This window comes from Brassica napus, chromosome A1 (assembly GCF_020379485.1).
Source record: "Brassica napus cultivar Da-Ae chromosome A1, Da-Ae, whole genome shotgun sequence".
NCBI lineage: Eukaryota > Viridiplantae > Streptophyta > Magnoliopsida > Brassicales > Brassicaceae > Brassica > Brassica napus.
This window is the reverse complement of record NC_063434.1, coordinates 7743140-7757518: the sequence shown is the minus strand read 5'-3', so window position 1 is coordinate 7757518 and position 14379 is coordinate 7743140. Positions and strand designations below refer to the sequence as shown.

The following is a 14379-nucleotide window of genomic DNA, read 5'->3' as shown; positions in this document are numbered from 1 at the left end:
AGACAAGTTCATGGAGCTTAGTACTAACAGCAAGATCTACCTGCTGAGCTTTGTTGTGTTACTGGAGGATCAAGAAGTCAACAAGATGATGCTCTTTATTGGTGTAATGTAGAATAAATTCTTCCTGGCGAAGACAAGTTCGTGGAAAATATTTGATTGAGCATGTTGAAAATCTCAAGATGCTGTTGAGAAGACAACTATTTAGTATGTATCAGATATTCAGATGGAGAAGAAGTCAAGGATGGAACTTTCAGACATGAAACAATATTGATTACTATGTACCCACACAATACCAATCTTTTTTTTGTGTACCAATTATATGTACGTATGTGTGTTGGGTAGTACCTAAAAATTTGATACTAAAATATTATACAGTTCTTTTATATAATAGATAAACTTACATACATCAGTGTAAATTTTTAAAATTTATAATAAAATTTGCATTTTTAACATTTGAGTTTTGAACCATATATATTAACAATACATCAAATACTCCATAAATAATCTTTATAGCTAACAATACATCATATAGTTATGGTTGTTTGTTATCTTTTTGGTTTAGCCTAAACTTTGGTAGTTAAAAAAATAAAAAGAATTGAAGAAACACAAATAAAAAAACATGAATATATTTCATTATTTTAAATTTTTTGTTCATGTGAGTTTGAAGAAACACAAATAAAAAAACATGAATATATTTCTAAAATATAATAATACATAAATATATAACCTAACATATATATGTAAATATTAAACAATAACAACTAATATCAATTTTTTTTGCTACTTGACTATTTTCTAAAAAAAAAGAAAAAAATTGGCTTTTCATTTTCGATTTTTTAAATTATATAATTTGAGAAGAAATGTATTCAAAATCCATTAAATTCAAGAAAAGCAAATATAGTGAACAAAGTAAAATATTTATATTTTAGTGAATACTTTAAATATAGTTACAAATGCATAATTTCAAAAATAAAAGAAATAGTAAAATTTATAGTAAAAATAGTGAAAATTATATTAAAATAAACTAAATTTTTATTAAAATTTAAAATATGTTTATATTGTTTCGTTCATTTGCTTACCCGCCCGTAGGGCGGATCCGACCTTAGTTATCAATACAATACTAAAAAGGGAATAAGGGCTCCTCTCATGCTTCTACATCCTCAATTATAATTAGCCAATAGGATGTTTTTTTTCTCCACGTCACGCGAGGGATGGGCTGTTTTGTTTCCTTGATCCATAAGATGTAAAATTTGACGCAAAAGCCCAGTCCAAAATAAACTGAGCAAAACTCATAAACATCGTCTTTTCCTATTTCTCACCTTCGCCAGTTTTCTACGTTTCTTCCCCAGTGTATCTAAGCCATAAATTGAACCTCTAATAACATAAACGTTTGACTTGCTTCATTATCGTCTCCACCTCTCTCCTTAACTGCGAAAATTAATCATAGTATTCTAACCTCCTGCTTTGTTTGATTGCTTCCATGTCAGTATATTGGATTCTTCTTTTTCCCTGGAAAATTGAAGGTGCTTCCTCTTTTTTCCCTCTCTCTTACTTCTTAATTGTTTTCATAACTAAATTGGATATGCGATTCGATCTAATTTAGGGTTTTAGTATCAATATTATCCCAATTTCGTTCATATCACAAAACTGTTTCTGGGTTCTAAAAAGAAAAGCTCTCAATATCTTATTTTTCTCTGCCACATAAACACCTAGAAATAACCAGAGAGAGAGAGAGAGAGCGAGAGAGAGCTAAAGGGGTTTCGAGTGAAGATGAAGGAGATGCAGGCAATAGAGACGTCACAGCCGACGTTGGCTCCTCCGGCGAAGCACAGCCGACAGCTAGGAGCTCAGCTGTCGGGAAGCATGAGTTTCAGCAGCCAAATGTCGAATGAAGACGAGGAGATGTCGAGGACGACTTTGTCTGCTATCAGGGCGAAAGAAGAGGAGATCGAGAAGAATAAGATGGAGATTAGGGAAAGGGTTCAAGCTCAGCTTGGTCGTGTCGAAGAGGAGACTAAGCGACTCGCTTTGATCCGTGAGGTATAGCATCTTTCTCTTCCTCATCTTTTTTTTGTTTTTTCTTTTAAATTATAAGTAAAGATTGGGACTTTTGTGAGTGTTTCCACTTTTGTATCACTAATTGTAAAACCCATTTGGTAAAAATGAGATTTGTGGATCAAAGTTCTTTCCTTTTTATGAAAACTACCATGATTAATAACAATGATAGGGTTCTTCTCAAGGTTATTAGTTACTCTTCACCAACTTCTGCTGGAGCTGAGTGTATTGATTCCGACTGTTTTTGGGTTGAGCAAAGGTAACTCTTTTTGATTTTGAGTTTTAATATTAGAGTTTGGTTTTTTATAATTTGTTATTTTTGTTGGGGATGATTAGGATTCACCGTGCTGGGCCGAGGGAGAAGATATACTTCAGACCGGAACAAGTGAAGGCTGCCATCATCACTTGTGGTGGGCTTTGTCCTGGTCTCAATGATGTCATTAGACATGTGAGTTTTAATTATTGTCTGAAAACTTTTGGCATTATATATATAGAGAGAGAGAGAGATAGTGTGTTAAAGTGTTTGGATACATTTTTGCAGATTGTAATCACTCTTGAGATTTATGGTGTTAAGAACATTGTTGGGATTTCTTTTGGTTACAAAGGCTTCTCTGATAAAGATCTAACTGAAATGCCGGTATAAGTTTGATTTACCTCTTTTTGAAGTTGGAATATGTTGTCTCCCATTTTCTTCTGTTTAATGTTTTGCTCTTTCAACCTTCTTCAGTTATCAAGGAAAGTGGTACAGAACATTCATCTATCTGGAGGAAGCTTGCTTGGAGTTTCACGTGGAGGTCCCAGTGTGAGCGAGATTGTTGACAGCATGGAGGTATATCACTTGGTTTCCAAGTCCTTAAGAAACCTTTCTGAGATCAATGAGTTTGAATTCTGAAATTTTTGAATTTACTTAGGAGAGAGGAATCAACATGCTTTTTGTGCTTGGTGGAAATGGAACTCATGCTGGCGCCAACGCTATACACAATGAGGTTCTTACTTGAAACGACATGTTGTAGTTTTGCTTTTCTCCCCTTCGTAGTGGAGTTAATAGTATTCTAATCTCTTGGTTTTTAATTCTTATAGTGCCGCAAAAGAAAGATGAAGGTAGCTGTAGTTGGTGTGCCCAAAACCATTGACAATGATATATTGCACATGGATAAGACATTTGGGTTTGATACTGCTGTTGAAGAAGCACAACGAGCTATAAACTCTGCCTACATTGAGGTAACTTATTTAGCCTTCTATGTATTTATATTCTCTACTATGTCTCTTTACCTTAATTACTTAACTATTGCTATGTGGACTTTTCTTGTGTGTGCCTAGGCACATAGTGCTTATCATGGCATCGGCATAGTAAAACTGATGGGTCGTAACAGTGGTTTCATTGCCATGCAAGCCTCTTTAGCCAGCGGACAAGTCGACATCTGTTTGATTCCTGAGGTACTTTTTTATTTATTTTTGCTATAATTTTTCATTTTTTCAAAAACATGTTTGCTGAGCTTTTGTTCTTCTTCTTCACTCAAAAGGTTCCTTTCAATATTCATGGACCTAATGGTGTACTGAAGCACATGAAGTACCTCATCGAAACAAAAGGCTCCGCTGTGATCTGTGTAGCAGAAGGAGCTGGACAGGTAAAGGCTATAAAGATCTTTTTATCTCCACTTTAAGATATGTTTTAGTTTACATATCGGCCGGTTTGTTGCAGAATCTCCTCGAGAAAACTAATGCAAAAGATGCATCTGGAAACACGATACTTGGTGATTTCGGTGTCCACATTCGACAAGAGGTTAGTTAGTTACTTATAAGCTAAAAGTTTGATTGATATATCTTATAAAGAGTTATAGTTATATCTTGTGTTTTTTAAAAGGCATACGAAGACGTTTCGTGTTGTGTGATTCTATTTTAAAAACGTTGGTCTAAACCTAAACCCCATGTGATTTGATTATAGAGAATAACAACAATAGACCGAATTCAAACTGTTAAGGTTTTTGTATTTTAGCCAAAAATCATTTTTTTTTGTTTTTTTTTCAAAATCTCAAAAGTGAGTAAACTATAAACACTTACTATATTATTTTATATATTTTCAAAATATTGGTTAACTGATTAAGACACGAAGATAAATCGTTAATTATTAGTTGCGTAATTTAAAGATATAAGAAGTGCAACATAAATAAAATGTTTTAACTCAATCAAATTATAAATAAGCCTTCAAACAAAAACAAATGACTTGCAAATTGTTGGACCTGTCATCAAACATTTGTCCAGTTTTACTTACAGTACATAAATATTGAAAAAAAAACAATTAATTATATTGCTCCTAACCTTTTTTGTTTCATAATAGGATTTGAAAATATCAAAAGTGACATGTAAAAACAAAAAATATATACACAATTCTTAAATATAATATTTTAAATTTAATTTGGTATAACGTATTATAAACTTAGCAATCACTTGAACTATATGTTGCAACAATTAAACAGTAGTCTGATTAAAAATTACTGGAGCTTTATTCTACCTTTAGGAACTTAGTTCCATATATATTCACCGTCTTAGAGCCGTAAGTTTAATTTTAATCTTTTTATTTTTCCAAGTTTAGAGATTTTGTTAATTTTTAAAGTGATGGTTTGATCATGAACCCTCTGAAATTATTTTTTGGATCAAATTAACAATTATTTGTATTAAATGCATGAATATTTTTTTTAAAAGAACACTCTTGCATTCGTAGTACTAATAATGTAACCCCAAGAAAATGAAAGAGAAAAAAATCATTTTTCTTAAAATCATCCCAAATGACTCCATAATTAACAACATCAAACAAAAAATAATTAAAAACATCAAACAAACAAATACAAAAAACATACATAATATTTTCACATAAAAGTTCAAAATTGACAATCTTTCATAACACGACAAAAACATCCTGACAAATAATTTTTTTTTTAAAACATGTCCAAAAGAAAAAATCCAACTTACTAATTAAAATATTCAGCACATCACCTAACAACTTGATACGCCAGAACAATAGGAAAATCATGCTCTGATGAGATAGGTTCAACGAAACTAACTCTCTCGAAGATGAGAGAATAGTCGCCTTGGTTCGGTCTTGGTGAAACACCTGAATAAACGCTGGAGTTGCTCTCAGAAACAAGTCTCAAGAATAGAGATCTATGGATAGAGAAATAGACAACCAAAATAAATATACCACATACAATCCCTCATCCAATAAAACCATCCACCTAATCCATAGCTTAAAACATAAATCATTATCACCCATATCAATTCTATTCGCAATCTAACCACATAAATAACAAAATATAACAGCTATAACACAAATTTTAATAATAGGATTAGTTAGTAGAATGCATCTTTGATTCTAATCTTGATTTGTGCTACTTCAAATAGAGATTCCAGACTCAATCAGCATTCAGGTTGCTAAAGTTCGTATCAAGTTTTAAAATTTATTTGATTCTAATCTTGATTTTATTCAAGGATGCATCTTTTTGTTTAGATAGAGAAATGGTGTCGTGGATAAGACATAGCATTTGGAACTAGAATGTAGATTGATCATATATTATTTGAATCATCATGATGAGATTGCCAATGGAACATTGGGTTGAGTAGAATTTTCTAAGTAGCTTAAGTTGGTGGTGGATGTGTTGCAGGATGTGAAGAGAGCAGTTGTTCCGGCCATCCTTGACGTGGGAGGAATGGATACGCCAATCCCTAATGAGCTATTGGATTCAGTCGACGTCTTAAGCTCGAATGAAACTGAGCTCAGTCTCTTGACCGGAAAGCATACTGAAACTTTTGAACAGTTTAGCCAGGCTGTTGCCATAAGTTGGTATATAATTCTTCTTTTGCACATTACCAGTACTGAAACTCCCAGATTTTGGTTACTGGCTTTGTGGTTTTAGGCTATCAGTCTGAAGAAATTGTAATTAGGGATGTGTATATTATTAACGAAAACCACATGTGTTGTCGTCATCACTCAACATTCGTTGAGCATCTCTCGGAAACTATCTAATCCCTCCCCGCCGTTTTGAGTCAGAAGTAAAAGTGTTTGTGCTCTCCCAAGTCACAGCCACTGCAGTTTTCACCGCCTGATTAGAAAACGAGAAGGTCGCCCCAGCTTCGTCAAACAAGTGTGGTAAGTATCCCTTTTAGTGCCATGTTCAAAGGTCGCCCCAGTTATTGATCGTTCTACCGCGCGGAAAAGTACGTTGATTTTGTCAAACAAGTGTGGTAAGTATCCCTTTTAGTTTTATTTGTATTTGCATAGATAAGATCACAAGAATAAGTAAATTAAAAAGGATGTTTCAGGTAAGCATGTCAATGTGAGCAAAGGTAGTTTCATGAGGTTTAGCAGCACATGAGTGTAACATGTTATTCCTCTCCCTCCATAGGAAACAATAATGTTCTTAGAGCGATCCAGTTTCTTTCAAATTTGATTAGATAACATTATTGTGTTGAAAAAAAGAAAGTTAACAGTATTTTATCATATTATAAATGATATAGTTAATTCCATAATCTCCTATTTAAAAAAAAGATCTGCGAACACATATTGTTTGAATCAATTTTCAAAACTAATCAAACCACTCAAAGAAAAAATATTTTTTTTTCAAATCGTCTATTTAACATATTTCAAACCTTTGATTAAAAAATCATTGCACCAATATCAGAATTTATAAAGCCGTGTAAAGGTTTCTCAATCTAAAGATTTAGATCATGGGTGAACTAAATATAAAAATATTTATCGTTCTTAATAGCTTAAATATTATGTATAAAAGAAATGAAATAACTATAAAAAGTTTTTACTATCATATCCAATTACTTACTTTCATAGCCAAATAAAATGAATAGTAAAAAAAATGAAGCCATTAACGTTTTCATAGAGTTTTTTTTTTAAAGAAGAGATAATATTTGTCTAATAATAATAAGAAAACAAATAATTAAAGTTAATGTTATTTTAATTGACAATAAAATTATATTTTGAATTTTTTATTACATTGAAAATAGTTTGTATTATTTATTTTAATTAAAGTTTATTTATTAACATTTAAAATAGATTTTAAAAACTTCTAATTCATGTAATATTACAAAATTCAAATTTTTTTATTACAATTAATATTTTACCATTAGATTTATTAAAATAATATTTTAAATCGATATTCAATTGTCAGTTTTCAACTATTACACGTAAAAAAATATTATTAAGTACGCTTTTTTTTAAAAGGAGATTTTATATTTTAAGTAGGTTATTGGAGTATTTTTTCTTTTCGTGAATTTATTCGAGATGAGATTCCGATCTTTTAAACTAAGATAATTTATGTTCTTATATTTTGTTTACATAACTCTAAAATTTCGGACTTGATTCTTTATATTTTATTAGTTAATTGTGTTACATATAATAGAAATACTTACCTCAAACTAAAAATATATAAAAATTAAATTTAAAAATTAATTATATATAATTTAATATACAAAAATTCACATACAAATAAAAATTATAAATGTAACAAATTTAAATATATTATCCACGCGTAGCGCGGAGAAAAGATCTAGTATTTCTAAACACGAAATCAAAGCTGAACTGGAACCCGATCAGATATTCAAAATTAAAAAAAATAATTATTTTAAATTTTAGTATATATAAGATATAATTTATAAATAAAAAATATCCAAAAATCGAACTATTCAAATACTCGAATATTTTTGATTTTTCCGGGTTTTAATTAAGATTTTTGGGATTTTTTGGTGCTTTAAGCTTTAAACCCGAACCAAACCCGATTTATTTATGATACAGATTCACTTTAGATTTTTTAAAAAAAATAGAAACAGACCTGAACCCGATATTATCCGAACGAACTAATTCGAAAAATATCCAATTTCTAAACGGTTCCTAAACATCCACCCGAAGAATCCAAAAATCGAATAAACCGAACCGATCCGAACCGAAAACCTGAATGTCCTTATCCCTATGGCCAAACAAGTATCCTTTTACTTTACACGCCGCTTGCGCTTTTTAAAGTTAAAAGACACTTATCTCAACCGGAGAACAGTTTGCTACCTACCAAACATCTCATCTGAGATGGTGAAGCCTTCGTCGGCTGGCGGTGGAACAAACCTCGCTTCATGCGCCGTCGCCGCCGTATTCATCGTCTTTGCTATCATAGCCGCTGTTACAGTTTACCTAACCGTCTTCAGACCAAGAGATCCCGAGATCTCCGTCACAAACGTCAAAGTCCCGTCGTTCTCCGTCGCCAACAGCTCCGTCAGCTTCAGCTACTCCCAGCTCTCCTCCGTGAGAAACCCAAACCGCGCGGCGTTCTCTCACTACAACAACAGAATCGAGCTCTTCTACTACGGGAACCGGATCGGTTTCATTTTCATACCCGCTGGTGAGATCGAACCGGGTCAGACGAAGAGGATGGACGCTAGTTTCTCCGTGGATTCGTTTCCTCTCGCGTCTTCCTCTGCTTCTCGAGTCTCCGCCGCGGATTTTCAGAGGCCTGGATCCGGGTTGGTGGTGGGGGAGGAGAGTCGGGCCGGGTCAACTGTGGAAATAGAGTCGAAGCTGGAGATGTCGGGTCGGGTTAGAGTTTTGGGTCTGTTCACGCATCGAATCGCGGCGAAATGTAACTGCAGGATCGCGATTTCTACTGTCGATGGGTCGATCGTAGCCGTCCGTTGTTGATACCAGACTTTTGTAGCAATTAAACAAAAATGTACAAGTGTTTCTTTTCAAAACACAAATGTAAACTGTAGTAAAAACTAAAAACCCAGCTTGGGTTCTTTCCTGAATCCTCAAGTTAGAAAATTGCAAATATAATTACAAAATATTTGTAACTTTAGGACATTGTATTACAAGTAACAACGGTAAGGAGATTGACTTACAGGGAATGAAAGGATTACATTAATCAATTTTAAGAACAGAACAAAACGAGCAACACTATATATTAAGAGTAGAAATGACGATTTAAATATCAAGAACTGCTATGATAAATTAGTAGTAATCCCATGTAAACTGTGGATTCTGATCAGCTGTTTCTCATTTGTTTATAAAAATGAATAACTAATGCAAAGAGAGAAGAAAAGGAAAAGAGAATTAAGAGGAGCCATTGGAGGAGGCGTAGCCGTAAGGATTATTGCTGGCCCAGTTCCATAGATCCCTACACATGTCTTCGATCCCATACTTAGCCCTGCATTCATAACCCAATACCAAACAATAGATCATTAGATTTGAAATGTTCGGTGTGTGTACTCTTAAATCTAAAACCCATTTCAATATATATGTAACTGAGAGAGATTGAAGCTTTTATTGTAATGTTTAATATTCATAAAAAGCTAATTACTAACTAGATTGCCAGTTCTCCTCCTCTAGTCTTAACTATTGGCAAAACACAAAACAAAGTTTTAACTTACTTCCAGTTTAGCTCGCGTTCTGCTTTCTCTGTTGAGGCGTAAACAATCTCAGCGTCTCCAGGACGTCGTCCAGCCAACACCAAAGGGATTTTCTAATCAGAAACAATTTAAAAAAAAAATGATGATAGTCGCTAAGGCATTTTTCTACTAACTAAACAAACCAGATCAATGTTTGTTTACCTTTCCGGATGCCTTCTCAAAGGCAGCAACCATTTCTAGGACCGATGTTCCATTACCCGTTCCAAGATTGTATACCTCACAGCCTGACCATTTTCCAACATTTGAGATTGGATTCCATCGCAAATCATAATGAAGAGGAGAAACAGACAAGAATTTAAAGATAAAACTTACTGATTTTGAGATCATCCAGCTTGCGCAAAGCGGCTATATGTCCATCTGCTAAATCAATCACATGAATGTAATCTCTCACCTGAAACAAAAATAAAGACATTTGTTAGTATACACATCACTAATTTATCTCCCATTTTCCACAATCCAACGCAGTACGAGATTGTAGTGTAATAAAGATTCTTGTCTACGAGAGACATTAATAAGACACATAACATACCCCTGTACCATCCTTTGTGTTATAGTCAGTTCCAAAGACGGTGAGGTGTGGTCTGCGGCCAACTGCAACTTGTTGAACATAAGGCATGAGGTTGTTTGGAACCCCAAGAGGATCTTCACCAATGTAACCACTAGGATGTGCACCAACAGGGTTAAAGTATCTAAGCAATATGATCTTCCATTCAGGGTCAGAACGATGTACATCCCGGCAAATTTCCTCGATAAAAAGCTAACATAACAAACAAAAAACTTCAGTCAGATTGAGTCATCATCACTATCACTATCACATGTTGGGCTCTGTTAAAAAACTCAGGCTACCTTGGTACGGCCATAAGGGTTGGTTGCAGAAATTGGGGACTCCTCGGTGCAAGGAACCTCTTTAGGCCAGCCATAGACAGTAGCTGATGACGAAAACACAAGCTGGAAAAACAGAGTAGTAAAAAGCTAATCATTAAATCTCAAAGAAAGACAAAAGAAGAAAAGAATATACGAATAAATAAATGATTCAATCCATGTGGTGGCAATTGGTGGAGAGGAAAGAATGAATTTACATTTTTGCAGCCGTATTGAGACATAACCTCCAAAAGGATAACAGTGCCAAAAAGGTTATTATTATAATAGAGCAAAGGCTTCTCCACACTCTCACCTACTGCTTTAAGTCCAGCAAAGTGTATCACTGCATCAAACCTGTTCAATAATAATCCCACGTTACATCAAAACCAATTATATGAACAATTCTAACCATTTGTAATCTTAAAGAGTTAGAAAAAAAAAAGTTTAAGCTTTTCAATCATACTTAGTTTCAGAGAAAATCTTCTCAAGCGCAGGCCTGTCTCTGAGATCCACCTGCAGGCAACAAAAAAAAAAAAAATCAGAAATGGCAGACGCAAATTAAATAAAGCAACATGTATTAAAAAAAAAAAAAGTTCTGATTCGCCGTCTTGAAGAACATCCCAATTCAACAAGACAGATCAACATGTATAAATATTACAACACTTTGGGATGATGATAATAATATTATAATAATACACTCTTTCACATGGCGTTGATGCTTTATTCTGAATTCTTTTTAAATTAAAGATTATGTGTGTTACACACATAAACTAGCCACATGGTTCACAAAAATTAACCATAACCCTGGAATCCACACACGGTGACCTGTTATGTTCCTCACGATAATCTAATCGTCCGTCGTTTAATGTAATCTATCAACAGTTCATAGATACATACAGTAATCTCTCCGTTTTAATTTCGCCGAGAGAGAAAAGAAACGGAACCTGGTGGAAGGAGAGGCGGTTTCCGTTATCGCCGGCGAGTTTTTTGACGCGTTGGAGAGCAATCACGGATGAATTGTCGTGATTGTCGACGACTACGACGGAGTATCCACCGTTGAGAAGTTGAAGCACCGTGTGGGTACCGATGTAGCCAGCGCCGCCTGTGACCAGAACGTTCTTCACCATCGTTTTAAAAAGAAGATTAAATTAAAATTCAGAGGAGTTATGTAATAATTTTTATAATTCGTGAGAGCGGTTGTGTGTTTATGGGGATCGAGCAGAGGTTGGGTTTGTGTTTTATAGGAGCGGTGTGATGGATGGATGGATATATTTAATATTTTTGACTGTATATTTACTTGCCAGATTCTACGTTTCTAGAGAGAAACAGAGAGAGCGAGCGAGGCAGAGCAAAAAAGAAAAAGTGTGACACGTGGCGGAGTTTGGTATGGGTGCGAATATACCGGATTGGTTTGATTTGACTTTATTGCCTTTTGACGGTTTTGTTAGTGGAAATGTATTTATTTTATTTTGGTAAGAAATGTAACATTAATGTATATAAGTATATAACCGATTTGGATGTAACGAGGAGGATGTTTTAGATTTCATTATATTACCCTGAGGCTAGATTTTTCTTTCACAGCAAATATTTCTTTAGATCATCAGAATATACTTTTTCCCAAAAAAAAAAGATGATAAATCCGTGGTATTTTTATGTTTTGAATTCATTTTCCAATTTTGTTAATTGGTTATTTTCAAATTTCTCCAAAGTCGAACTTATTTTCCATAAATGTCGGGGTCACGAGATTTGAGTTCTATATGTTAAGCATTCAAGGATTTTTGTACTTTATGTATAATTAAAGTTAAATTAAATCTCTACTTTAATGCTATGTGAATCAACTTTTATTCTCTTCATAACTATGTACGCTACAAAACAAACAAATACGGTTTCAGTTTCGAAAAGAACATACTAATGGAAGGCATACTGCCTCTTTAAAGATTAAGAAAATACATTTTAAACCCATAAAATGAAAACATATTAGCGGATGCATTTTTACGATAAGTAAGGCACAATGGATTATTTAAGCAAATGCAAATCTTATTGTTATCATATCATACATATGGGTGGCACCGTTGACATCAACTCCACCAAGGGCTTTTCGTGACTTGAGAGTCATCCACGAAACGTATTATATTTTCTTTTAACACCTTTTCAGTTATGGTTTTCATACATTTCTCGTGAATATTCCAAGTAAACCAACAAATAGGTAGAGATAGATGAGTATGTAATTTTTAGGTTGAAAACACTTACTTTTTACCATGAAAGTAAATTAACTAGAATATAGTATCGGCTAACTGAGTCAGAATTTTATGGTATAACGTGGACGTGATCGATATCGTTACTGACTTTGAATTAGCATTTTATGGATAAGTCTTGGTTTGATTTTTTAAGAAAACTATATAAATCAAGCTACCAACAATGACCATTGTAGAGAAGTTTTAATTTGTGTGTCTCGCTTCTGTAACTCAGCTTGTCGAATCAAGTGACGTTCCAAATGAAACAACTTTGAAAAACAAAACTAGATAAGGATAAAAGTCAAGAACAAAAGGAGTGACCCAGTAGGCGACCCATAAGATAAACTCTACCAATCTCATATTCAATGATCAGGAGGTTTATTTGGTATTATGTGGTTTTGAAGCTGTCCCAAACATCAAATACGAATGACCAACGTGTACAATATGAAAACGATATATATGTAATATAATTTGTGGGCCGCCGTATGAAACGATCGATATACAAACGACAAGGGAGATAGCGTAATGGCGCTTACAAATATTGAGCCAAATCTGAAAATAAAGTGGATTAGGTCAAACTGAAAACAAAAGAACAGTTTGGAGTTTTTGGACACCATTAAATGATCGTGAAGACAGATTCAAAAGATAAGTATTCTCGATGGTACTTAGGGCCCTAGACCAGAATATTTAATGTCTAATTAACATTTTGTTTAATAAATAAACGTAAATATTTGGTTTGGTTAGGGGTGCTCAATCCGGATATCGGTTCGATTTCAGTTCGGTTTTTTTCGGTTTTCGGTATTTCGGTTAGTAAAATATAACTACCATTCTGAATCCATATTTACTTCGGTTCGGTTCGGTTTATATACAGTCGATTTTCGGTTTATTCGGTTTTATTTTGTTTGAGATTATATTATATGAATTTTAGTCATATTGTCAAGAGAGTCATTTATTAAAAAAATATTACATGTTCAAATAAATGAACAAAAAAGTAAATATGCTTCTATCATCAAATAAAATAATCAAATCTATAACTAAAATCAAAGCTTGAAATTTTGAAAATAAAAATATGAAACAAAACAGAAACATGAAAGAAAAATTATTCCACTCTTCCATATTTAGTGTTCATTAAAGTCATGCTTTTTCAATTGAAAATTTTCAATTAACTATTGTCCATCAAATTTATAATCTTCATATTAATTTAGTGAAGACTAAAATAAATCAAAAAGATCAAAAAAAGACTTAGAAAATAAAATGTCTGAATTGCGATGTATTGTTATTTAGTTATAGTTCAAGTGCTTTACAAATTAATGCTTTTTATTACTATAAAATTATGGTAATAGTTATTAACACAAATTTAACTTATGTAACAAATAGATTTTCATGTATTGTTATAAAATAGATACATATTTACATATTTCTATTTTTAATCGGTTTTGTTCGGTTTATTCGGTTTAATCGGTTATATACCAAACCATATCCAAATCCTACGGTTTTTATAAAATTATATCCATTCGGTTTATATGGTATATACCAAAACCAAACCATATTGTCTATTTCTGTTCGGTTCGGTTCGGTACGGTTCAGTTTTACCATATTGAACAGCTCTAGGTTTGGTTAAATTTTGGGAATATCTAAATATTTTTCTAATTATTTATGGTTTTCTTAACATCTTTGATATAAAGAAAAGTGGGAAGAGAAAAAAGATGGCAAACGTAAATATATTTTCTGGTTTAGTTTTTGGAATAGGCAATATTTACTTCACATGTTA

The 14379-nt window shown here is 33.1% G+C and overlaps 3 protein-coding genes across 3 annotated transcripts; 2 read left to right on the top strand and 1 right to left on the bottom strand.

Annotated features, from left to right (window-relative positions):
- Positions 1-1543: 1543 nt before the first annotated feature.
- Positions 1544-6044, top strand: LOC106361379 (ATP-dependent 6-phosphofructokinase 5, chloroplastic-like). The gene is made up of 11 exons (XM_048741350.1): positions 1544-2040; positions 2241-2314; positions 2392-2503; positions 2597-2692; positions 2783-2884; positions 2967-3041; positions 3136-3276; positions 3376-3492; positions 3579-3683; positions 3758-3838; positions 5715-6044. The coding sequence occupies exons 1-11, from the start codon at positions 1771-1773 to the stop codon at positions 5964-5966; spliced, it is 1425 nt and encodes a 474-aa protein (XP_048597307.1). The 5' UTR covers positions 1544-1770; the 3' UTR covers positions 5967-6044.
- Positions 6045-7828: 1784 nt separating this feature from the next.
- Positions 7829-8853, top strand: LOC106416178. The gene has a single exon (XM_013857017.3). It carries the CDS (start codon positions 8030-8032, stop codon positions 8744-8746), a length of 717 nt encoding a protein of 238 aa, XP_013712471.2. The 5' UTR covers positions 7829-8029; the 3' UTR covers positions 8747-8853.
- An 8-nt stretch (positions 8854-8861) lies between these two features.
- LOC106416177 (UDP-glucose 4-epimerase 2) lies at positions 8862-11641 on the bottom strand. Its single transcript, XM_013857016.3, has 9 exons — positions 11319-11641; positions 10838-10887; positions 10593-10728; positions 10360-10461; positions 10043-10270; positions 9826-9904; positions 9655-9737; positions 9475-9566; positions 8862-9251 (listed from the first exon to the last, which is right to left on the bottom strand). The coding sequence occupies exons 1-9, from the start codon at positions 11499-11501 to the stop codon at positions 9158-9160; spliced, it is 1047 nt and encodes a 348-aa protein (XP_013712470.2). The 5' UTR covers positions 11502-11641; the 3' UTR covers positions 8862-9157.
- Between the last annotated feature and the right edge of the window lie 2738 nt (positions 11642-14379).

Coding starts and splice junctions, on each gene's coding strand:
- LOC106416177 (XM_013857016.3), bottom strand. CDS start 11,501: ATGGTGAAGAACGTTCTGGTCACAGGCGGCGCTGGCTACATCGGTACC. Junction 10,888..11,318: donor ACCGCCTCTCCTTCCACCAG/GTTCCGTTTCTT, acceptor TGTTGCCTGCAG/GTGGATCTCAGAGACAGGCC. Junction 9,738..9,825: donor GCTGGATGATCTCAAAATCA/GTAAGTTTTATC, acceptor GAAAATGGTCAG/GCTGTGAGGTATACAATCTT.
- LOC106416178 (XM_013857017.3), top strand. CDS start 8,030: ATGGCCAAACAAGTATCCTTTTACTTTACACGCCGCTTGCGCTTTTTA.
- LOC106361379 (XM_048741350.1), top strand. CDS start 1,771: ATGAAGGAGATGCAGGCAATAGAGACGTCACAGCCGACGTTGGCTCCT. Junction 2,693..2,782: donor AAGATCTAACTGAAATGCCG/GTATAAGTTTGA, acceptor AACCTTCTTCAG/TTATCAAGGAAAGTGGTACA. Junction 3,839..5,714: donor GTGTCCACATTCGACAAGAG/GTTAGTTAGTTA, acceptor GATGTGTTGCAG/GATGTGAAGAGAGCAGTTGT.